We start from the raw sequence: 25405 nt of genomic DNA on the forward strand, positions 1-25405 counted from the left end.
TCTTTTTCGCACTATATGGTGCACCATTTATTATTAGGTGCATTATGCGACACTAGTAAGGAACAGGGGTGTCGCCATTTTTCCCTTCTAATTCAGCAGGTCTCACTGCTGGGTGCTGGTGGTGGGGGGTGTAGGTTAACTAAATTATGTAAAACTAAGCTAAGCTACGTAATTCTAAAAAAAACTAACATTTAAAAAAAAAAAGTCAAACGAGCGCTGAATGTTATTCTACACAGATATCTCTCCTACAAAAAAAATATATCCGTTTATCTACAGTAAGCTTTTTACAGTAAGATTTCCAGATTTTCACTAAGGCTGGGTGCAGCAGCATTAGCATTAGCTGCTGACAGCTAACACTAGCTGTGGCTAGCGCTAGAAAGTACTACCCGACAGCACTCCACTGAGGAACCCTGAATGTTCCGGTAAGCCATTGATATTGGTAGCTTGTTTTAACAGGGAAAACATGCAGAATACAGTCTGATATACTCATCTCTGAAACGGGAGTTTCAGTGAAGTTTCTCCAGCACCAAGGTTGGAGCAGTAAAAGCACTAGCTGCTAAGCTGTACTTCAGTTAGAGTGGCTTTACTGCTTCTTAATACCTGACTGGTAGAATTCATACATAAAGAACACCAGATTATAAGGTGCACTGATGATTTTTGGGATAATTAAATCATTTTAAGTGCAACTTATATTGCGAAAAATACAGTACTTAATAAAGCACACATTTTTATTAAGGATATTGCTGATGTTATATTCCCCAGATGATGGTAGGCCTATGTATAGCAATGCTCAACATTTACAAGGCACGCAGTAAGGTTTATTACCAAGCACAGACAACATTCTGCTAACAACACAACACCTACATTTACTGCTTCATTTGCATTAGGTCCATATCCCATCCTCCAACAGCCACATCTAATGATGCATCATTATTAAAAAAGGCTTGGCGTGACCAGAGCGTGTCTGTTTGCTCTCTCTTAACCAAATATTGAAATAAGATCGTTGCTGTAATTATATAGAGCTTTAAACGAGTGACTCAAACTCTGCTCTGTCTGCTGTTGAATCAGTTTAATCTTTAGCCTTTAAACATGGGAATGGTGTAATATAAAGGTTTCTGGATTCTTTTTTTTATAAATAGATACTGTACATTGGAATATATACGTATAATTTATTATTTTCCAGTGAACGCATCCTTTGAGTGCAGGTTATCCATTGTTAAGGACATGTTTTTAAGGAGCTTTGATAAAAAGTCATAAGCCTAAGCTTTTGTTCTTAATGGCTTTATTTTTCCTCTTTAGATTACTTTTACTTTTATACTTAGTTTAAGTAGATTTTAAAACTTTTTCACTTTTACTTAAAGAGTAAAAAGCGTGAGTTGATGCTTTAGCTTCTATAGAAGTATTTTAAAGTGTAGTATATATGTATACAGTATAGGTATAGTCATTTGGGGATGACGTACTGCCAAATGTATGACTTTTTTTTGTTTTTTTTTGGTGGAAGGTTCATATTTTGCCGACTGCAGGAATGACTAACTTGGCTGATTGTAAGGGGAGCCCTTGAGGGTGATTCTGATAAGCTTTGACCACCACAGAATTTAAAGGGGCGCTCATCACACAGTTTGTCCCTGCATTCAATTCATAACCTGTCCTTGATTGATTGATTGATTGATTGATTGATTGATTGATTAATTGGTTTGTAATGTAATGTAAGTAATGAACGTGAATACTTTAGTCGACACCTTCAGGTGATGACACCTGTTGACTCAGATACGGTGAGAACAGCCTGTAGAGCAGGAGGAGGAGTAAAAGGGTGTAATATAGTAGTAGTAAATCTATGCTTATTATATGTGTCGCGGTCTGTTGTCACGTGAAGGGAGGATTGTTAGAAATGCATTATTGTGTGTATGTGTGTGTGCATGTATGTATATGTGTGTGAGGGGTGTTTTTGAGTGGTTTTAGCCTCGGGGCTGTTCTGAGGGAGTGTGTGAGCGGTTAGAGGGGCTCGGTGGCTGCGGGAGGGGGGTGTGTGTTCTGGGTGTAGAGCTGGGATGGCCCTGGGAGTCACATTTCAGCCGGAGCTCGCGCTCTGAAGTCCCTCAGCCTGCGGAGAGAAACTGCGCGAGAGGGGCTGGGCTTATTTACCGAGAGAGAGGAGAGGAGAGGAGCGCGCGCTCAGTCAGTGTGTGTGAGAGAGTGTGTGTTTATATGAGACTGTGAGCGTGCAAAGGAGAGTGTGTGTGAGAATAAGAGTTTGTTTGTGTGTGTAAAGAACAAAGTGTGTGTGTGTAAAGAAGAAAGAAGAAAGTGTGTGTGTGTGTGTGTGTGTGTGTAAAAAAGAAAGTGTGTGTGAGTGGAGATGGCGAGCGGGAGCGCGGAGCCGGTGATCCGGGTACCCGCGCAGTGTCTGGCCGCGCTCAGCCTGGACGTGATCTACGGCCGCGCGAACTACCTGCACGAGCTCAGCTGCGGAGAAGTGGGCGCGCATCTGTACAGCCGCATGTGCTGCGCGGGTAAGCTCGAGCCGCGCATCGCGCGCGCCTTTACATCTACAGCCGGGGGGAGGAGCTGAAGGAAAGAGAGAGGGTGTGTGTGTGTGTGTGGGGGGGGTAAAGGGCAGTAGTAAAGGGGGGTAATTAAAGTGTCTAGAGGCGGGAGGGGCTTCAAAAAGCTTTAAAACAGCTGAAGCTCGAGCCGCTGGGTCTGAACCGAGGGGTCCAATCACCGTTACTTTAATAATGATAATTATTATAATAATAATAATAGTAATAGTAATAATAATAATAATAATAATAATATATACTGTGGATACTTTATACTAATTATGTCAGTATTACTACTAATAAATAATAATAATAATAATAATAATAATAATAATAATAATAATAATAATAATAAATATAGCCGCAAGCGGCGATTTACGGGGTTCGAGCGTTACAGGCAAAGAGACCCCTGGAGGCCAGTTAGGCTTAAAACATGTTGCCGGTTGACCGGCATCGCCAAACTGGGTGAGGATGACCAGCATGACCGTGAAGACCAAGCTAGATTACCAGCATGACTAATCTGGATGACAAACTTGTTGACCATATTGACCAAGCTGGAAGACCATAATGACCAAACTGATGACCAGCATGGCAAAGGTGGTTGGCCAGTATGACCAAGCTGGAAGACCACCATTACTATGAGGACAAAGCTGAATGACCAGCAGGACCATAATGACCAATGTGAATGGCCAGCATGACCAAGCTGGATGGCCAGCATAACCAAGCTGGGTGACCAGCGTGACCATAAAGACCATAATGGCAATGCTAGATGAGTGGTGTGAGTAAACTAGTTGAAAAGCATTGATAAATTGAGCTGTAGTGTTCATCAGGTTTTATGTGGTGTCTTACTGCACTCTAGTGCGCATTTGGTGAAACAAATTCAGTTCTTAAATTGAAAAAACACAAGGCATAAAAAGGGCATATAAATAACCCGTATATAGTATATAAGTTTTGACCTGATTAACATTCCGCCTGTTAAAAGCTTGCTGGAATGTGATTGGCTAATAGTGACCACAAAAGTGTCCATATCAAATTTTCATTTGGTGTACCATTAGTGCATGGGCCATAGATGATAATTGGCTAGGATGACCTTGATAGCTTGTATGGTTCTAGAGAAACAGCTATCGAGCATCGGCCCCGCCCCGTAGGGGTGTATGTCTACTTAAACTGACAGGGTATCTGAGAATCATGTAATGATCAAAGGACTGAAGTGGTATTAGTGTCAGGTTAAGCATTCAAAAGTTATAAGTGTTAAAGACATTTTACTGCACCATGGTAGAACTCATTTGCATATGGCGGCCATATTGTTTATAAATGTAAAGATTTTTTTAATAATTATTGAGGAGTAAGCTCTGCTGAACTGTTTGACACCAAACATGTCATGATTGGTCAAGGATCCAAGGACAAGATCTCAAAAGTAAGTTTTGCATATTATGCAAATAAAAAAAAAATTAAGTCGGTGGAACATAAACAAGAATGACCCAGGTGGCTGAGTAGCATGACCAAGAAGGATAAATATGTTCAATTAAGCAAGACAAGCAAGATTAAATAAGTTCAGCAGAGCTTTAATTTAGAATAATTCACCTGTAGCTGTTTCACCAAATGACCACCAGAGCGCAGCAAGAGACCACATATAACCTGCTGGAAATCTATCACTCTATAAGTAAGACAGAACATTCCCTATCAGTGTGTTTCTATTTATTACAAAGAGAGGAAAAGTCTGATTGGGCTCAAAATTGGTTCTCATGATCAAGTGGTCTGTATATATATGTGTGTAAATTTGTGTGTTGATAGGGTCAAAGGTTCCTGACTTCTGTCCATTTAGGCTTGAAAAAAGCGATAATACAGGCTTATGGCCTACAAAATGGCTGTTGCTCTTTGGCCATATTAGAGGCAAAAAATATCTGATTTGGCTCAAAATTTGCAATCAAGATCACAATATCAGTCTATATATGTATGTCAATTTCTGTGTCAATAGGGTCAAAGGTTCCTGACTTCTGTCCATTTAGGTTTGAAAAAAGCGATAACACAGGCTTGAGGCCTACAAAATCGCTGTAGTTTTCCAGCCGTTGTAGAAGCAAAACATGTCCGATTTGGCTGAAAATTTGCAATCAAGATCAGATTATCAGTCTATATATGTGTATAAATTTGTGTGTTGATAGGGTGAAAGGTTCCTGTCTTCTGTCCATTTAGGTTGGAAAATAGCGATAAATAGAATAAATTGAAAATAGTTATTTTTTCACTGTAGAGCCTACTGAAGACTTATTTGGCTCATACTTGGCACATGTGCTTCAAATGTCATTGTTAATTAGTAGCTTCAACAGTTTTGGCATGTTTTAAACTTTGACAGAGTTTTGGCCAAATAACTCTGAAAAGGCTTTCACGTACATGTTTGATCAAGGTTTATGGGCCTCAAATAGTTAAAATGTCAAGATTTTTTTGATAATTATTTACCTACAGGGTCTCAAGATTGCATCAAGACCAAATTTGTTTTGATTGATTAAGGACTTAAAGACAAGTTCGAAAAGAGCAATTTTTACTCTTTTGGCCACTGATGAAAATCTTTGCATTTTTGGTAAACATATGTAATTACAAAGTTGTAAAGGCTACAGCAAAGTATACAACTAAAAAAGAATAACAAGCCTAGGCCACTTGTACCTTTAGATATAACTGATTTTCTGCTATAGCGCCCCCTTGAGGCCAATCAACGCCATATTTTAATGGATGATAGAAGGCCCTGAGATACATGTAGGGTATAAGTATCGTCCTGATTGGTCATTGTTTAGCATGTCAAAAGCTTGCTGGAAACTGATTGGCTAATAACGATCGCAAAAATTTGCATATCAAATTTTCCTTCTGTAAAACATTAGGACATAGGCCATAGATGATACATGCCAAAGGAGAGCTTCATAGCTTGTACGGTTCCTGAGAAACAGATTTTTAGCTTTGGCTCCGCCCCCTGGGGGCGTATGTCTACACAGATTGACGGGCTACCTCAGAATCATGTTGGCATCAACGGTCTAAAGTGGCATTAGTGTAGGTTTAAGCATTCAAAAGTTACAGCTGTTAGAGTAAATTTGGGTGTGCCACGGTAAGATTAATTTGCATATTGCGGCCATATTGTTTACAAATTTCACAATTTTTTTGATAATTATTGAGGTTGGGACTCTGCTGAGTTGTTTGACACCAAATATGACAGGATTGGTCAATGACCCTAGGACAAGTTCTCAAAAGTAGGTTTTGCATATTATGCTAAATAGCAAAAAATCTAAGTGGGCGGAGCTTAGTGGTTCTATTGACCTTTTTGATTTGCCATTAACCAAGGAATCATACAATGCAAGAATTTTTGCTCTAGCTATCAGGGCGTGGCAGTTACGAGGCCTAACGCGTTGACCTTCGCCATAGCGCCCCCTTGAGGCCGATCGGGCTCATCTTTTGAATCTGAGTAGCGGTGAGAAGTACTACCATATGACCAAGTCTCAGCCCTGTAGGCCTTACGGTTTCTTCTGCCCGATCACTTCTATGGCAGAAAAAGAATAAGAATAATAATAATAATAATAAATATAGCCGCAAGCGGCGATTTACGGGGTTCGAGCGTTACAGGCAAAGAGGCCCCTGGAGGCCAGTTAGGCTTAAAACCTGTTGCTGGTTGACCGTCATCACCAAACTGGATAACCAAGGTGGGTGACCATTATGACCAGAAAAAGACCCAGGTGTTAGACCAGCATGACCATAAAGACCCAGCTGGTAGACCAGCATGACCATAAAGACCCAGCTGATTGACCAGCATGAACATAAAGACCCAGCTGGTTGACCAGCATGACCAAAATACCCAGCTAGTTGACCAGAATGAAAATAAGGACCAAGCTGGTTGACTAGCATGACCATAATAACCATGCTAGATGAGTGATGTGAGTAAACTAGTTGTAAAAAGCATTGATAAATTGAGCTGTAGTGTTCAGCAGGTTTTATGTGGTGTCTTTCTGCACTCTAGTGGGCATTTGGTGAAACAACATCAGTTCTTAAATTGAAAAATACAAACCACATTAATCCTGATGGGAGCCTAGTGGTGAGGCATAAAAAGGCCACATATAAATAACTCACATATGGTGTATACGTTTTTACCTGATTAACATTCAGCCTGTCAAAAGCTTGCTGGAAAGTGATTGGCTAATAGTGACCACAAAAATGTATCAACATTTCCTTTGGTGTACCATTAGTGCATGGGCCATAGATGATAATTGGCAAGGATGACCTTGATAGCTTGTATGGTTCTAGAGAAACAGCTATCGAGCATTGGCTCCGCCCCCTGGGGTGTATGTCTACTTACACTGACAGGGTATCTGAGAGTCATGTAATGATCAAAGGACTGAAGTGGTATTAGTGTCAGGTTAAGCATTCAAAAGTTATAAGTGTTAAAGACATTTTACTGCACCATGGAAAAACTAATTTGCATATGGCGGCCATATTGTTTATAAATGTAAAGATTTTGTTTAATAATTATTGAGGAGTAAGCTCTGCTGAACTGTTTGACACCAAACATGTCATGATTGGACAAGGAGGCAAAGACAAGTTCTCAAAAGTAGGTTTTGCATATTATGCAAATTAAAAAAAAAAATTGGGTGGAGCATAAACAAGAATGACCCAGGTGGCTGACCAGCATGACCAAGAAGGATACAGATGTTCAATTAAGCAAGACAAGCAAGATTAAATAAGTTCAGCAGAGCTTTTATTTAGAATAATTCAACTGTAACTGTTTCACCAAATGACCACCAGAGCGCAGCAAGAGACCACATATAACCTGCTGGAAATCTATCACTCTATAAGTAAGACAGAACATTCCCTATCAGTGTGTTTCTATTTATTAAAAAGAGAAGAAAAGTCCGATTGGGCTCCAAATTGGTACTCATGATCAAGTGGTCTGTATATATATGTTTGTAAATTTGTGTGTTGATAGGGTCAAAGGTTCCTGACTTCTGTCCATTTAGGCTTGAAAAAAGCGATAATACAGGCTTATGGCCTACAAAATGGCTGTTGCTCTTTGGCCATATTAGAGGCAAAAAATATCTGATTTGGCTCGAAATTTGCAATCAGGATCACAATATCAGTCTATATATGTATGTCAATTTCTGTGTCAATAGGGTCAAAGGTTCCTGACTTCTGTCCATTTAGATTTGAAAAAAGCGATAATACAGGCTTGAGGCCTACAAAATCGCTGTAGTTTTCCAGCCGTTGTAGAGGCAAAACATGTCCGATTTGGCTGAAAATTTGCAATCAAGATCAGATTATCAGTCTATATATGTGTATAAATTTGTGTGTTGATAGGGTGAAAGGTTCCTGTCTTCTGTCCATTTAGGTTGGAAAATAGCGATAAATAGAATAAATTGAAAATAGTTATTTTTTCACTGTAGAGCCTACTGAAGACTTATTTGGCTCATACTTGGCACATGTACTTCAAATGTCATTGTTAATTAGTAGCTTCAACAGTTTTGGCATGTTTTAAACTTTGACAGAGTTTTGGCCAAATAACTCTGAAAAGGCTTTCACGTACATGTTTGATCAAGGTTTATGGGCCTCAAATAGTTAAAATGTCAAGATTTTTTTGATAATTATTTACCTACAGGCTCTCAAGATTGCATCAAGACCAAATTTGTTTTGATTGATTAAGGCCTTAAAGACAAGTTCGAAAAGAGCAATTTTTACTCTTTTGGCCACTGATGAAAATCTTTGCATTTTTGGTAAATACATGTAATTACAAAGTTGTAAAGGCTACAGCAAAGTATACAACTAAAAAAGAATAACAAGCCTAGGCCACTTGTACCTTTAGATATAACTGATTTTCTGCTATAGCGCCCCCTTGAGGCCAATCAACGCCATATTTTAATGGATGATAGAAGGCCCTGAGATACATGTAGGGTATAAGTATCGTCCTGATTGGTCATTGTTTAGCATGTCAAAAGCTTGCTGGAATCTGATTGGCTAATAACGATCGCAAAAATTTGCATATCAAATTTTCCTTCTGTAAAACATTAGGACATAGGCCATAGATGATACATGTCAAAGGAGAGCTTCATAGCTTGTACGATTCCTGAGAAACAGATTTTTAGCTTTGGCTCCGCCCCCTAGGGGCGTATGTCTACACAGATTGAATGGCTACCTCAGAATCATGTTGGCATCAAAGTTGTAAAGTTGCATTAGTGTAGGTTTAAGCATTCAAAAGTTACAGCTGTTAGAGTAAATTTGGGTGTGCCACGGTAAGATTAATTTGCATATGGCGGCCATATTGTTTACAAATTTCACAATTTTTTCGATAATTATTGAGGTTGGGACGCTGCTGAGTTGTTTGACACCAAATATGACAGGATTGGTCAATGACCCTAGGACAAGTTCTCAAAAGTAGGTTTTGCATATTATGCTAAATAGCAAAAAATCTAAGTGGGCGGAGCTTAGTGGTTCTATTGACCTTTTTGATTTGCCATTAACCAAGGAATCATATAATGCAAGAATTTTTGCTCTAGCTATCAGGGCGTAGGAGTTACGGGGCCAAACGCGTTGACCTTCGCCATAGCGCCCCCTTGAGGCCGATCGGGCTCATCTTTTGAATCTGAGTAGCGGTGAGAAGTACTACCATATGACCAAGTCTCAGCCCTGTAGGCCTTACGGTTTCTTCTGCCCAATCACTTCTATGGCAGAAAAAGAATAAGAATAATAATAATAATAATAATAATAATAATAATAATCAGAACAATTACAATAGGGTTTCTAGCACTACGTGCTCGAACCCCTAATAATAAATATAGCCGCAAGCGGCGATTTACGGGGTTCGAGCGTTACAGGCAAAGAGACCCCTGGAGGCCAGTTAGGCTTAAAACATGTTGCCGGTTGACTGGCATCGTCAAACTGGATGAGGATGACCAGCATGACCGTGAAGACCAAGCTAGATTACCAGCATGACTAATCTGGATGACAAACTTGTTGACCATATTGACCAACCTGGAAGACCATAATGACCAAACTGGATGACCAGCATGGCAAAGGTGGTTGGCCAGTATGACCAAGCTGGAAGACCACCATTACTATGAGGACAAAGCTGAATGACCAGCAGGACCATAATGACCAATGTGAATGGCCAGCATGACCAAGTTGGATGGCCAGCATAACCAAGCTGGGTGACCAGCGTGACCATAAAGACCATAATGGCAATGCTAGATGAGTGGTGTGAGTAAACTAGTTGAAAAGCATTGATAAATTGAGCTGTAGTGTTCATCAGGTTTTATGTGGTGTCTTACTGCACTCTAGTGGGCATTTGGTGAAACAAATTCAGTTCTTAAATTGAAAAAACACAAGGCATAAAAAGGGCATATAAATAACCCGTATATAGTATATAAGTTTTGACCTGATTAACATTCCGCCTGTTAAAAGCTTGCTGGAATGTGATTGGCTAATAGTGACCACAAAAGTGTCTATATCAAATTTTCATTTGGTGTACCATTAGTGCATGGGCCATAGATGATAATTGGCTAGGATGACCTTGATAGCTTGTATGGTTCTAGAGAAACAGCTATCGAGCATTGGCCCCGCCCCCTGGGGGGGTGTATGTCTACTTAAACTGACAGGGTATCTGAGAATCATGTAATGATCAAAGGACTGAAGTGGTATTAGTGTCAGGTTAAGCATTCCAAAGTTATAAGTGTTAAAGACATTTTACTGCACCATGGTAGAACTCATTTGCATATGGCGGCCATATTGTTTATAAATGTAAAGATTTTTTTAATAATTATTGAGGAGTAAGCTCTGCTGAACTGTTTGACACCAAACATGTCATGATTGGTCAAGGATCCAAGGACAAGATCTCAAAAGTAGGTTTTGCATATTATGCAAATTTAAAAAAAAATTAAGTGGGTGGAGCATAAACAAGAATGACCCAGGTGGCTGACCATCATGAACAAGAAGGATAAATATGTTCAATTAAGCAAGACAAGCAAGATTGAATAAGTTCAGCAGAGCTTTAATTTAGAATAATTCACCTGTAGCTGTTTCACCAAATGACCACCAGAGCGCAGCAAGAGACCACATATAACCTGCTGGAAATCTATCACTCTATAAGTAAGACAGAACATTCCCTATCAGTGTGTTTCTATTTATTAAAAAGAGAAGAAAAGTCCGATTGGGCTCCAAATTGGTACTCATGATCAAGTGGTCTGTATATACATGTATGTAAATTTGTGTGTTGATAGGGTCAAAGGTTCCTGACTTCTGACCATTTAGGTTTGAAAAAAGTGATAATACAGGCTTATGGCCTACAAAATGGCTGTTGCTCTTTGGCCATATTAGAGGCAAAAAATATCTGATTTGACTCAAAATTTGCAATCATGATCAAGTGGTCAGTATATACATGTATGTAAATTTGTGTGTTGATAGGGTCAAAGGTTCCTGACTTCTGACCATTTAGGTTTGAAAAAAGTGATAATACAGGCTTATGGCCTACAAAATGGCTGTTGCTCTTTGGCCATATTAGAGGCAAAAAATATCTGATTTGGCTCAAAATTTGCAATCAGGATCACAATATCAGTCTATATATGTATGTCAATTTCTGTGCCAATAGGGTCAAAGGTTCCTGACTTCTGTCCATTTAGATTTGAAAAAAGCGATAATACAGGCTTGAGGCCTACAAAATCGCTGTAGTTTTCCAGCCGTTGTAGAGGCAAAACATGTCCGATTTGGCTGAAAATTTGCAATCAAGATCGGATTATCAGTCTATATATGTGTATAAATTTGTGTGTTGATAGGGTGAAAGGTTCCTGTCTTCTGTCCATTTAGGTTGGAAAATAGCGATAAATAGAATAAATTGAAAATAGTTATTTTTTCACTGTAGAGCCTACTGAAGACTTATTTGGCTCATACTTGGCACATGTACTTCAAATGTCATTGTTAATTAGTATCTTCAACAGTTTTGGCATGTTTTAAACTTTGACAGAGTTTTGGCCAAATAACTCTGAAAAGGCTTTCACGTACATGTTTGATCAAGGTTTATGGGCCTCAAATAGTTAAAATGTCAAGATTTTTTTGATAATTATTTACCTACAGGGTCTCAAGATTGCATCAAGACCAAATTTGTTTTGATTGATTAAGGACTTAAAGACAAGTTCGAAAAGAGCAATTTTTACTCTTTTGGCCACTGATGAAAATCTTTGCATTTTTGGTAATTATATGTAATTACAAAGTTGTAAAGGCTACAGCAAAGTATACAACTAAAAAAGAATAACAAGCCTAGGCCACTTGTACCTTTAGATATAACTGATTTTCTGCTATAGCGCCCCCTTGAGGCCAATCAATGCCATATTTTAATGGATGATAGAAGGCCCTGAGATACATGTAGGGTATAAGTATCGTCCTGATTGGTCATTGTTTAGCATGTCAAAAGCTTGCTGGAAACTGATTGGCTAATAACGATCGCAAAAATTTGCATATCAAATTTTCCTTCTGTAAAACATTAGGACATAGGCCATAGATGATACATGCCAAAGGAGAGCTTCATAGCTTGTACGGTTCCTGAGAAACAGATTTTTAGCTTTGGCTCCGCCCCCTGGGGGCGTATGTCTACACAGATTGACGGGCTACCTCAGAATCATGTTGGCATCAACGGTCTAAAGTGGCATTAGTGTAGGTTTAAGCATTCAAAAGTTACAGCTGTTAGAGTAAATTTGGGTGTGCCACGGTAAGATTAATTTGCATATGGCGGCCATATTGTTTACAAATTTCACAATTTTTTTGATAATTATTGAGGTTTGGACTCTGCTGAGTTGTTTGACACCAAATATGACAGGATTGGTCAATGACCCTAGGACAAGTTCTCAAAAGTAGGTTTTGCATATTATGCTAAATAGCAAAAAATCTAAGTGGGCGGAGCTTAGTGGTTCTATTGACCTTTTTGATTTGCCATTAACCAAGGAATCATATAATGCAAGAATTTTTGCTCTAGCTATCAGGGCGTGGCAGTTACGAGGCCTAACGCGTTGACCTTCGCCATAGCGCCCCCTTGAGGCCGATCGGGCTCATCTTTTGAATCTGAGTAGCGGTGAGAAGTACTACCATATGACCAAGTCTCAGCCCTGTAGGCCTTACGGTTTCTTCTGCCCGATCACTTCTATGGCAGAAAAAGAATAAGAATAATAAATATAGCCGCAAGCGGCGATTTACGGGGTTCGAGCGTTACAGGCAAAGAGACCCCTGGAGGCCAGTTAGGCTTAAAACATGTTGCCGGTTGACCGGCATCGCCAAACTGGATGAGGATGACCAGCATGACCGTGAAGACCAAGCTAGATTACCAGCATGACTAATCTGGATGACAAACTTGTTGACCATATTGACCAAGCTGGAGGACCATAATGACCAAACTGGATGACCAGCATGGCAAAGGTGGTTGGCCAGTATGACCAAGCTGGAAGACCACCATTACTATGAGGACAAAGCTGAATGGCCAGCATGACCAAGCTGGAAGGCCAGCATAACCAAGCTGGGTGACCAGCGTGACCATAAAGACCATAATGGCAATGCTAGATGAGTGGTGTGAGTAAACTAGTTGAAAAGCATTGATAAATTGAGCTGTAGTGTTCATCAGGTTTTATGTGGTGTCTTACTGCACTCTAGTGCGCATTTGGTGAAACAAATTCAGTTCTTAAATTGAAAAAACATGAGGCATAAAAAGGGCATATAAATAACCCGTATATAGTATATAAGTTTTGACCTGATTAACATTCCGCCTGTTAAAAGCTTGCTGGAATGTGATTGGCTAATAGTGACCACAAAAGTGTCCATATCAAATTTTCATTTGGTGTACCATTAGTGCATGGGCCATAGATGATAATTGGCTAGGATGACCTTGATAGCTTGTATGGTTCTAGAGAAACAGCTATCGAGCATTGGCCCCGCCCCCTGGGGGTGTATGTCTACTTAAACTGACAGGGTATCTGAGAATCATGTAATGATCAAAGGACTGAAGTGGTATTAGTGTCAGGTTAAGCATTCAAAAGTTATGTGTTAAAGACATTTTACTGCACCATGGTAGAACTCATTTGCATATGGCGGCCATATTGTTTATAAATGTAAAGATTTTTTAAATAATTATTGAGGAGTAAGCTCTGCTGAACTGTTTGACACCAAACATGTCATGATTGGTCAAGGATCCAAGGACAAGATCTCAAAAGTAGGTTTTGGATATTATGCAAATTAAAAAAAAAATTAAGTGTGTGGAGCATAAACAAGAATGACCCAGGCGGCTGACTAGCATGACCAAGAAGGATAAAGATCTTCAATTAAGCAAGACAAGCAAGATTAAATAAGTTCAGCAGAGCTTTTATTTAGAATAATTCAACTGTAACTGTTTCACCAAATGACCACCAGAGCGCAGCAAGAGACCACATATAACCTGCTGGAAATCTATCACTCTATAAGTAAGACAGAACATTCCCTATCAGTGTGTTTCTATTTATTAAAAAGAGAAGAAAAGTCAGATTGGGCTCCAAATTGGTATTCATGATCAAGTGGTCTGTATATATATGTTTGTAAATTTGTGTGTTGATAGGGTCAAAGGTTCCTGACTTCTGTCCATTTAGGCTTGAAAAAAGCGATAATACAGGCTTATGGCCTACAAAATGGCTGTTGCTCTTTGGCCATATTAGAGGCAAAAAATATCTGATTTGGCTCAAAATTTGCAATCAGGATCACAATATCAGTCTATACATGTATGTCAATTTCTGTGTCAATAGGGTCAAAGGTTCCTGACTTCTGTCCATTTAGATTTGAAAAAAGCGATAATACAGGCTTGAGGCCTACAAAATCGCTGTAGTTTTCCAGCCGTTGTAGAGGCAAAACATGTCCGATTTGGCTGAAAATTTGCAATCAAGATCAGATTATCAGTCTATATATGTGTATAAATTTGTGTGTTGATAGGGTGAAAGGTTCCTGTCTTCTGTCCATTTAGGTTGGAAAATAGCGATAAATAGAATAAATTGAAAATAGTTATTTTTTCACTGTAGAGCCTACTGAAGACTTATTTGGCTCATACTTGGCACATGTACTTCAAATGTCATTGTTAATTAGTAGCTTCAACAGTTTTGGCATGTTTTAAACTTTGACAGAGTTTTGGCCAAATAACTCTGAAAAGGCTTTCACGTACATGTTTGATCAAGGTTTATGGGCCTCAAATAGTTAAAATGTCAAGATTTTTTTGATAATTATTTACCTACAGGGTCTCAAGATTGCATCAAGACCAAATTTGTTTTGATTGATTAAGGACTTAAAGACAAGTTCGAAAAGAGCAATTTTTACTCTTTTGGCCACTGATGAAAATCTTTGCATTTTTGGTAAACACATGTAATTACAAAGTTGTAAAGGCTACAGCAAAGTATACAACTAAAAAAGAATAACAAGCCTAGGCCACTTGTACCTTTAGATATAACTGATTTTCTGCTATAGCGCCCCCTTGAGGCCAATCAACGCCATATTTTAATGGATGATAGAAGGCCCTGAGATACATGTAGGGTATAAGTATCGTCCTGATTGGTCATTGTTTAGCCTGTCAAAAGCTTGCTGGAATCTGATTGGCTAATAACGATCGCAAAAATTTGCATATCAAATTTTCCTTCTGTAAAACATTAGGACATAGGCCATAGATGATACATGCCAAAGGAGAGCTTCATAGCTTGTACGGTTCCTGAGAAACAGATTTTTAGCTTTGGCTCCGCCCCCTGGGGGCGTATGTCTACACAGATTGACGGGCTACCTCAGAATCATGTTGGCATCAACGGTCTAAAGTGGCATTAGTGTAGGTTTAAGCATTCAAAAGTTACAGCTGTTAGAGTAAATTTGGGTGTGCCACGGTAAGATTAATTTGCATATGGCGGCCATATTGTTTACAAATTTCACAATTTTTTTGATAATTATTGAGGTTTGGACTCTGCTGAGTTGTTTGACACCAAATATGACAGGATTGGTCAATGACCCTAGGACAAGTTCTCAAAAGTAGGTTTTGCATATTATGCTAAATAGCAAAAAATCTAAGTGGGCGGAGCTTAGTGGTTCTATTGACCTTTTTGATTTGCCATTAACCAAGGAATCATATAATGCAAGAATTTTTGCTCTAGCTATCAGGGCGTGGCAGTTACGAGGCCTAACGCGTTGACCTTCGCCATAGCGCCCCCTTGAGGCCGATCGGGCTCATCTTTTGAATCTGAGTAGCGGTGAGAAGTACTACCATATGACCAAGTCTCAGCCCTGTAGGCCTTACGGTTTCTTCTGCCCGATCACTTCTATGGCAGAAAAAGAATAAGAATAATAATAATAATAATAATAATAATAATAAATATAGCCGCAAGCGGCGATTTACGGGGTTCGAGCGTTACAGGCAAAGAGACCCCTGGAGGCCAGTTAGGCTTAAAACATGTTGCCGGTTGACCGGCATCGCCAAACTGGATGAGGATGACCAGCATGACCGTGAAGACCAAGCTAGATTCCCAGCATGACTAATCTGGATGACAAACTTGTTGACCATATTGACCAAGCTGGAAGACCATAATGACCAAACTGGATGACCAGCATGGCAAAGGTGGTTGGCCAGTATGACCAAGCTGGAAGACCACCATTACTATGAGGACAAAGCTGAATGACCAGCAGGACCATAATGACCAATGTGAATGGCCAGCATGACCAAGCTGGATGGCCAGCATAACCAAGCTGGGTGACCAGCATGACCATAAAGACCATAATGGCAATGCTAGATGAGTGGTGTGAGTAAACTAGTTGAAAAGCATTGATAAATTGAGCTGTAGTGTTCATCAGGTTTTATGTGGTGTCTTACTGCACTCTAGTGGGCATTTGGTGAAACAAATTCAGTTCTTCAATTGAAAAATCACAAGGCATAAAAAGGGCATATAAATAACCCGTATATAGTATATAAGTTTTGACCTGATTAACATTCCGCCTGTTAAAAGCTTCCTGGAATGTGTTTGGCTAATAGTGACCACAAAAGTGTCCATATCAAATTTTCATTTGGTGTACCATTAGTGCATGGGCCATAGATGATAATTGGCAAGGATGACCTTGATAGCTTGTATGGTTGTAGAGAAACAGCTATCGAGCATTGGCCCCGCCCCCTGGGGGTGTGTATGTCTACTTAAACTCACAGGGTATCTGAGAATCATGTAATGATCAAAGGACTGAAGTGGTATTAGTGTCAGGTTAAGCATTCAAAAGTTATAAGTGTTAAAGACATTTTACTGCACCATGGTAAAACTAATTTGCATATGGCGGCCATATTGTTTATAAATGTAAAGATTTTTTTTATAATTATTGAGGAGTAAGCTCTGCTGAACTGTTTGACTCCAAACATGTCATGATTGGTCAAGGAGGCAAAGACAAGATCTCAAAAGTAGGTTTTGCATATTATGCAAATTAAAAAAAAATTAAGTGGGTGGAGCATAAATAAGAATGACCCAGGTGGCTGACTAGCATGACCAAGAAGGATAAATATGTTCAATTAAGCAAGACAAAAATGATTAAATAAGTTCAGCAGAGCTTTAATTTAGAATAATTCAAATGTAGCTGTTTCACCAAATGACCACCAGAGCGCAGCAAGAGACCACATATAACCTGCTGGAAATCTATCACTCTATAAGTAAGACAGAACATTCCCTATCAGTGTGTTTCTATTTATTAAAAAGAGAAGAAAAGTCCGATTGGGCTCCAAATTGGTACTCATGATTAAGTGGTCTGCATATATATGTGTGTAAATTTGTGTGTTGATAGGGTCAAAGGTTCCTGACTTCTGTCCATTTAGGTTTGAAAAAAGCGATAATACAGGCTTATGGCCTACAAAATGGCTGTTGCTCTTTGGCCATATTAGAGGCAAAAAATATCTGTTTTGGCTCAAAATTTGCAATCAAGATCACAATATCAGTCTATATATGTATGTCAATTTCTGTGTCGATAGGGTCAAAGGTTCCTGACTTATGTCCATTTAGGTTTGAAAAAAGCGATAATACAGGCTTGAGGCCTACAAAATCGCTGTAGTTTTCCAGCCGTTGTAGAGGCAAAACATGTCCGATTTGGCTGAAAATTTGCAATCAAGATCAGATTATCAGTCTATATATGTGTATAAATTTGTGTGTTGATAGGGTGAAAGGTTCCTGTCTTCTGTCCATTTAGGTTGGAAAATAGCGATAAATAGAATAAATTGAAAATAGTTATTTTTTCACTGTAGAGCCTACTGAAGACTTATTTGGCTCATACTTGGCAAATGTGCTTCAAATGTCATTGTTAATTAGTAGCTTCAACAGTTTTGGCATGTTTTAAACTTTGACAGAGTTTTGGCCAAATAACTCTGAAAAGGCTTTCACGTACATGTTTGATCAAGGTTTATGGGCCTCAAATAGTTAAAATGTCAAGATTTTTTTGATAATTATTTACCTACAGGGTCTCAAGATTGCATCAAGACCAAATTTGTTTTGATTGATTAAGGACTTAAAGACAAGTTCGAAAAGAGCAATTTTTACTCTTTTGGCCACTGATGAAAATCTTTCCATTTTTGGTAAATACATGTAATTACAAAGTTGTAAAGGCTACAGCAAAGTATACAACTAAAAAAGAATAACAAGCTTAGGCCACTTGTACCTTTAGATATAACTGATTTTCTGCTATAGCGCCCCCTTGAGGCCAATCAACGCCATATTTTAATGGATGATAGAAGGCCCTGAGATACATGTAGGGTATAAGTATCGTCCTGATTGGTCATTGTTTAGCATGTCAAAAGCTTGCTGGAAACTGATTGGCTAATAACGATCGCAAAAATTTGCATATCAAATTTTCCTTCTGTAAAACATTAGGACATAGGCCATAGATGATACATGCCAAAGGAGAGCTTCATAGCTTGTACGGTTCCTGAGAAACAGATTTTTAGCTTTGGCTCCGCCCCCTGGGGGCGTATGTCTACACAGATTGACGGGCTACCTCAGAATCATGTTGGCATCAAAGTTGTAAAGTGGCATTAGTGTAGGTTTAAGCATTCAAAAGTTACAGCTGTTAGAGTAAATTTGGGTGTGCCACGGTAAGATTAATTTGCATATGGCGGCCATATTGTTTACAAATTTCACAATTTTTTTGATAATTATTGAGGTTGGGACTCTGCTGAGTTGTTTGACACCAAATATGACAGGATTGGTCAATGACCCTAGGACAAGTTCTCAAAAGTAGGTTTTGCATATTATGCTAAATAGCAAAAAATCTAAGTGGGCGGAGCTTAGTGGTTCTATTACCTTTTTGATTTGCCATTAACCAAGGAATCATATAATGCAAGAATTTTTGCTCTAGCTATCAGGGCGTGGCAGTTACGAGGCCTAACGCGTTGACCTTCGCCATAGCGCCCCCTTGAGGCCGATCGGGCTCATCTTTTGAATCTGAGTAGCGGTGAGAAGTACTACCATATGACCAAGTCTCAGCCCTGTAGGCCTTACGGTTTCTTCTGCCCGATCACTTCTATGGCAGAAAAAGAATAAGAATAATAATAATAATAATAATAATAATAATAATAATCAGAACAATTACAATAGGGTTTCTAGCACTACGTGCTCGAACCCCTAATAATCAGAACAATTACAATAGGGTTTCTAGCACTACGTGCTCGAACCCCTAATAATAATAATCAGAACAATTACAATAGGGTTTCTAGCACTACGTGCTCGAACCCCTAATAAAAAACGTGCTATATAAATAGACTGTCTATTTGTGGGAGGTGTTAAGTTTGTATGGTTTTGTTTAGTGTAGTTTAGTGGTACTATACATATACTAGTACTTTTACTATTATTACTAATACTCCTACTATACTACTGCTACTACTACTAAATAATAATAATAATAATAATGCTTATATATATATATATATATATATATATATATATATATAATAATGCTTAATTTATGTCAGTATTCGTAATGTTAAATAATTTTAATGCTGTTAACCTGATTTGCCTTAAAACATAATTTGTGGGAGGTGCTTATGTGTGTAATAAGGGTTTGTGTAGTGCGTGTTTAGATTAGAGTCCAAATACAGTTGCTTTAGTATTATAAAATTACACAAAAATTCACAAAAAAACGCAATACAAATTAACGTAACAAAAAATTTATAATTATAATAATTTACCACTTTTTATAGGTTACAAGTTCAAGACTGTCCGTGTTTTCTTCTTCTTCTTCTTCTTCTTCTTCTTCTTCTTATTATTATTATTATTATTATTATTATTATTATTATTGCTGTATGATAAGCTGTTGTGTTTAATAATGACTATATTGATACAGATTAGGCTGTAGTGATGTAGGGAAGTCTCTGCATCCCTTCTGGAAATTTCTAAACCCAAACCGCAGTGTTTAAAAATACTGACGGCTTTTCTGCCCTCAGCTTCTGTGTGTTTGGGTCCGATTCCATGGTAACGTCTCTCTCACATCATTTTCCATTTTCCCAGTATGGCTGTTAACTGGTCTGATCTATAGCAGATGTGGCTGAAGCTGGTTGTGGCGGCGGCACAGCTAATTATATACAACTATAAAAATAGCTGAGCTTTTAGTAGTTCAGCACTGAGTGTATATAACAAGAGGATGGAGTAAAGAGTGTGTGTAGAGTGTGTGTAGAGTATGTGTGTGTGTATATGTTAATGAGGTTTTACTTCCAGTGGTGAACACAAGAGGGAGACATCTTATAATAATTTTCAGATACAGTCCAAAATACTGCTTTAATATGGCTTTAATTAAAATGTTTGCCCTGGAAGTGAAGTGAAAAACAGAATTCAGGCCAAACCAGGTCATCTTGATTGTTGTTTTTTGATTAAATCTCAAATGCAATACAGATTATCATCAAAATGAAGAGAGCACTTCAGTTTCTGAATCAGTTTCTCTGATTTTGCTATTTATAAGTTTATGTTTTGAGTAAAATGAACATTGTTGTTTTATTCTATAAACTACAGACAACATTTCTCCCAAATTACAAATAAAAATATTCTCATTTAGAGCATTTATTTACAATTGACAATTTGCCATTTGTAAGAAATGGCAGAGATTTCAGACCTCAAATAATGCAAAGAAAACAAGTTAATAATCATAAAGTTTTAAGAGTTCAGAAATAATCAATATTTGGTGGAATAACCCTGATGGTTTTTAATCACAGTTTTTTTTAATGCATCTTGGCATCATGTTCTCCTCCACCAGTCTTACACACTGCTTTTGGATAACTTTATGCTGCTTTACTCCTGGTGTAAAAATTCAAGCAGTTCAGTTTGGTGGTTTGATGGTTTGTGATCATCCATCTTCCTCTCGATTATATTCCAGAGGTTTTCAATTTTATAAAACTAAAGAAACTAATCTTTTTAAGTGCTCTCTTATTTTTTTCCAGAGCTGCATATTTTAGTTTTGGGGAATGGTGCTTCTGCTTTTCAGGTCTGCCGTTGGGAGAAGGGGAAGTGTGATGCCAAAGGGTTTTGTGTTTTTATGCAGTAATGTTTTAGAGTTAGGCCAGGGCCATCACCCAAAATGCTCTTTTAAATGCAGCTTTATGCTTTTTGATTGGTTAGTGAGCGTTTTGCCTAGTAAGAAAAAAAAAAGGTAAGCCAGAAGTTTGTTCGTTCAAATCCCAGGACTAGGAAGGTTACTAGTTCTAATCCCAAGAGTGTTTAGAAACTCGAATTCTTGCTTTATCAATTTATCAAGGAAGGCACCAAAGCAACCAAATCAATTTCAATGTGCTCCAGTTGCCTTGGAGGGTTTCTCAGCACACAAACAACCTAAGGAACTTGATCTAGAAGGTTGCTAGTTCTAATCCCAAAAGTGCTTAGAGACTCATATTCTTGATTTATCAATTTATCAAAAAAGTCACTGAAGCGTTCTAACATTTAAACCGTCTGTGGATAAAAGAGGTGACCTGGAATGTTGCTGGTTCTAATCCCAGGACTTGATGCTGTAGAAAAATGAGATCTGTTTTTTGCTCGTTTGCTTTAGTGCCTTTGGAGTGGTACCCAGCACTCATGCTACTATCCAGTGATAATAAAAGAATTGAGGGTGAAGGTTGCGGGTTTAAATCCCAGCACTGTTTGGAGACTCCTGATTTGTTGTTTTGTAAAACGAGGCACATGCCATCCTATAGTTTTCGTAATCCCAAAACTGGGAATACAATATCTGGGCAGCAAAGTGACCAGTTTCCGTAAAATACAGAGAATAAGATGCTTTCTGTTCTCAGCATTTGTGCCCCTGTGGCTTTTGGATGTTTTCCAGCACCCATAACATTCCCGCCTCGTAAATCAGGATATTTTTATGGCTGTGTGTGTGTGTGTGAATGTGTGTGTGTGTGATAGCAGGGGTGGTAGAGCTGGTATGTGCTAAATTATGTCCTGTTCTGCCTACATTCCAGACTTGGATGTGAGTTTGCTTCACAAGCTCTTACATGCAGCTCGGGTTTAGAGTTTTTAGAGAGTTGGAGGAGTGGGTGTCGCTCATCGTCTGCTGAGATCTGAGATCAGATTTATCTGAACATATTTTGACACTTTTATTTATTTATTTTATTTTGTTAACAACAATAAACAGCAATGCAGACTATAAATTTAACAATATTGATCGATATGATATTTTATTATATTGGTTCTAGGCTTACGTGCCAAATTAGATTTGGGATTTACCTTAATATGGAAGCTAAAGTGTTGATTAGGGGTGGGCGATATAGCCCTAAGATAATATCACGATATTTAATGGTATTTTCACGATAACGATACTCTTGGCGATATGATAAAACATTGAATTAAAAAATATATATATATATTACAAGAATACATTGCTAACACTCTAACATACAGGAACGGAGATATTAAAAAAATACAATAATTTTATCAGATTTGTAAAAGAAAAAATGCTGGTGATATTATTCTGTATGATACAATATGGCACAGCCCTTATTGATTGTTGATTAATGTACACCGGCCTTTAATTTTAAAATAGATAGCCTGAAATCAATAAATTAATTTAAATAAAATAAAATAAAATAAAAGTTTCATTTATCCCCCACTTGCTAGAGTCATCTTAAACTGTCAGCAGTGTGTGGACGAGCATTGTCCTGTTGGAATAGCATTTCAAAAAAAGTAGTGCGGCTATCAAAGTGCCTATAATCAATAAATTAACTTAAAAATATATATTTTTAATTGTTCAGTTACGAGAGCTTTCCTTTATCCACCCTACATGCTACATACTCCATTTCTCCCTTTCTCCAGACTACAATTCCCACAATGCATCACCCAGTCACTTGCAGCACTTGACTCCAATTCAAGTTCACCATCTCCTGAGTGCTAATTCATCACTCCTGTTTCTCTCTGTATCCAGTGCATATTGAGCATATTGCCTTATAGTTAAAATAACCTCCTTTCTTTCTTTGGTTTTAGTATAAGTTAGCATCATGCTAGCAAGGGATGGGGGAGAGGGAGGGCCATCCTACCCACCCAGAGAGAGCAGTCAGTCAGTGATTCTCTCTCAGATTCTTAGCCACGGACAGTCTTGCGATCTCCTGATGATAGGATCATTCAGAAAGATAAGTGTATCTGAGCTGCGTATGTGTTCGACACACCCAGCTGTCACACAGTAAAGTAAAGTAAATACAGAGGTGCTGTGTTTTGAATACCTTCTTTGGTATGCATGAGTGTGTGTGTATGTCTGTGTGTGTGTGTGTGTGTGTGTGTGTGTGTATAGAGGATTAGGCTTATTATCTAAAACACCTGTGCACATCTGGGGTCGGTGCATCTAAAAAACGCTGGCATGCTTCAGTCAGACCTCAGGGAGCCTTCAGAACATGCTTCCTCACATTCCCCCACCTGTACCTGCACGTCTTTACCAAGTACCAAACTCTCAAACATATATATACATATATACATATATATTTAGGTTAAATGCTGTACTGTGTAAAATTCAAATAAAAGTTTAAATTAATTGTTGCATAGCCAATAAAACCTTAAAACGATGGGTTGCACCTTTTTTCATTATCATATATAAAGTGTTGATCTTTTTCCTAAAGATTCTTGCCTGGAATGGGCAACAGACAGATTATATGTGGCTGTATGTGGACGAGATATGTTAATGTGGCTGTAATGAAGATCAAAGGTGACCAAAGGCATCTTTACCAAGACAACCAAAGAAATCGGCAAGATAAAGAGTTCATTTTTACGCCTCCCACATCCACAAGACCTTCGTGTGTCATGGTGTTTGGTGCAGTTTCACACGATGCCAAATGGTTTGGCAGAGAACAAAAATTACTTTTTTATAGATGCTTATATCATTTCTGATGCAAATGCTGCTGTTAATAATGGTCAGTGAGCAAAGAAAAAAAGCATAGCCTTGATGCAATGCCAGTTGATAGTTAGGCTTTAAGATGAGTTTAAGATTAAGATTTTAATTCATTATATACATCCTTAAAGGAGGAATTTAGTGTAAAATTGACTTTGGGTGTAGTAAAACATGATAAAGAGTACTTACCTTTGTTGAATAGCACACCTCCGCGTTCCTGCAGCTTTCTGAGATCCAGTATTTTGTGCACTTTTTGCCCAAACATGCTTTAGAATGGATGATATGGGGCATATTTTTTTTTGCCCCTGCAAATAAATCACTTTTTACAGCTCAAAGGAGCTCCACACCTTATTGGCAGAATTTTAAAAGTGCACAATAAGCTTATTAATGAAACACTGTTCTTAAAAATTGGATTTTAAGCGTCTTCTGCACTTTTTAAGTTATTAATGCCTCATTTTAAATATCAGGGTTCTTTTGATTCTACCAATGAGGTGTGTATGAGCTACTTAGAGCTGGATAACGGTGGATTCTAAAGGATGTTTGGACAAACTGCAAAAAATGATTGGATCTCAGAAAGCTATTTAACAAAGGTTAGGACTCTTTATCATGTTTTACTACACCAGAAGTCAGTTTTACACCAGAGTTCTCCTTTAAATAGTTGTTTCCCGTCATTAAATCAATGTTTTTGTTTATTTTTTATGAGATTATGGGATTATTTAGCTCTTATACACACTACATGTCTTATATATCTTATCTAGTATCTTCTACATGCTGTCTCCGATCAGAAGTCCTCCTCCAGAGGAGATCCTCAGTCCTCGTTCCTCTCGGCTCAAGCCCAAACAGGCTGTGGCCCTGAGCTGAAATGTGAAGAATCCTCTGCGTCTTTCTCAAACGGGGATGACAGATAGTTGCGAGAGTGAAAGGGTGATACAGTTGCGTCTGTGTGCATCGATTGCCCCGAGGTGCCCTAGAAGTGTGCACTCTTTTCAGTAGATGTAACTGTAAGCCTACTTCTGTTGCTTGTGTTTTATGTGGTTGAACCATTTGAACCATCTGAACATTTTGGTGGAAACCAGACACTCTTTGAAGTAAAGCACCAGAATCAGCTGTCTGAGCTGCGTGCACGATAATAATCTCTCTGAAATTAAATCATCTCCACTACTCAGACAGACAACTGCTGTTCTGTGTGCAGACCATGCATGTGGTCAGCTTAGAAGGTCTTACTCCAATGATTCCACGTCTTTGTTGTTGAACATAGACTCTGCAGTACGTTCACATTACAAGCCACGTTGCTTAGATCTGATTTTACTTTTCAGATTATCAGTAAGTGATCTGTATCTGTGTGTAATGTGAACGAACAGAGACTGTAAAAAAAGATGGACGCCATGTCGTCGTTTCTATTCATTCAATGAAAATGAAGCCAAAATCTTCCTCCATGTTGGCGATCCTGACACCCGATTCTGCGCAGTAGAGACCAGAGGGGGGAGAAAGACTGTGGAGAGCAG

At 38.5% G+C, this 25405-nt stretch overlaps 1 protein-coding gene across 21 annotated transcripts in view; it reads left to right on the plus strand.

The window, feature by feature from the left end:
• pleca (plectin a) overlaps nucleotides 1-25405 on the plus strand; it is a 153953-nt gene that overhangs the window by 71738 nt on the left and 56810 nt on the right. For 2 of the 21 annotated variants that reach the window (XM_049476036.1, XM_049476037.1), the window contains exon 1: nucleotides 2002-2510. The exons of the other annotated variants lie outside the window; for them this stretch is intronic. In XM_049476036.1, coding sequence (XP_049331993.1) covers nucleotides 2357-2510 — 154 coding nt within the window. In that variant the 5' untranslated portion in view covers nucleotides 2002-2356. Of the gene's footprint in view, nucleotides 1-2001; nucleotides 2511-25405 lie in introns of those variants that run through there. 21 annotated transcript variants of the gene reach the window in all.

Source organism: Astyanax mexicanus, chromosome 3, assembly GCF_023375975.1.
Source record: "Astyanax mexicanus isolate ESR-SI-001 chromosome 3, AstMex3_surface, whole genome shotgun sequence".
NCBI classification, from domain to species: domain Eukaryota; kingdom Metazoa; phylum Chordata; class Actinopteri; order Characiformes; family Acestrorhamphidae; genus Astyanax; species Astyanax mexicanus.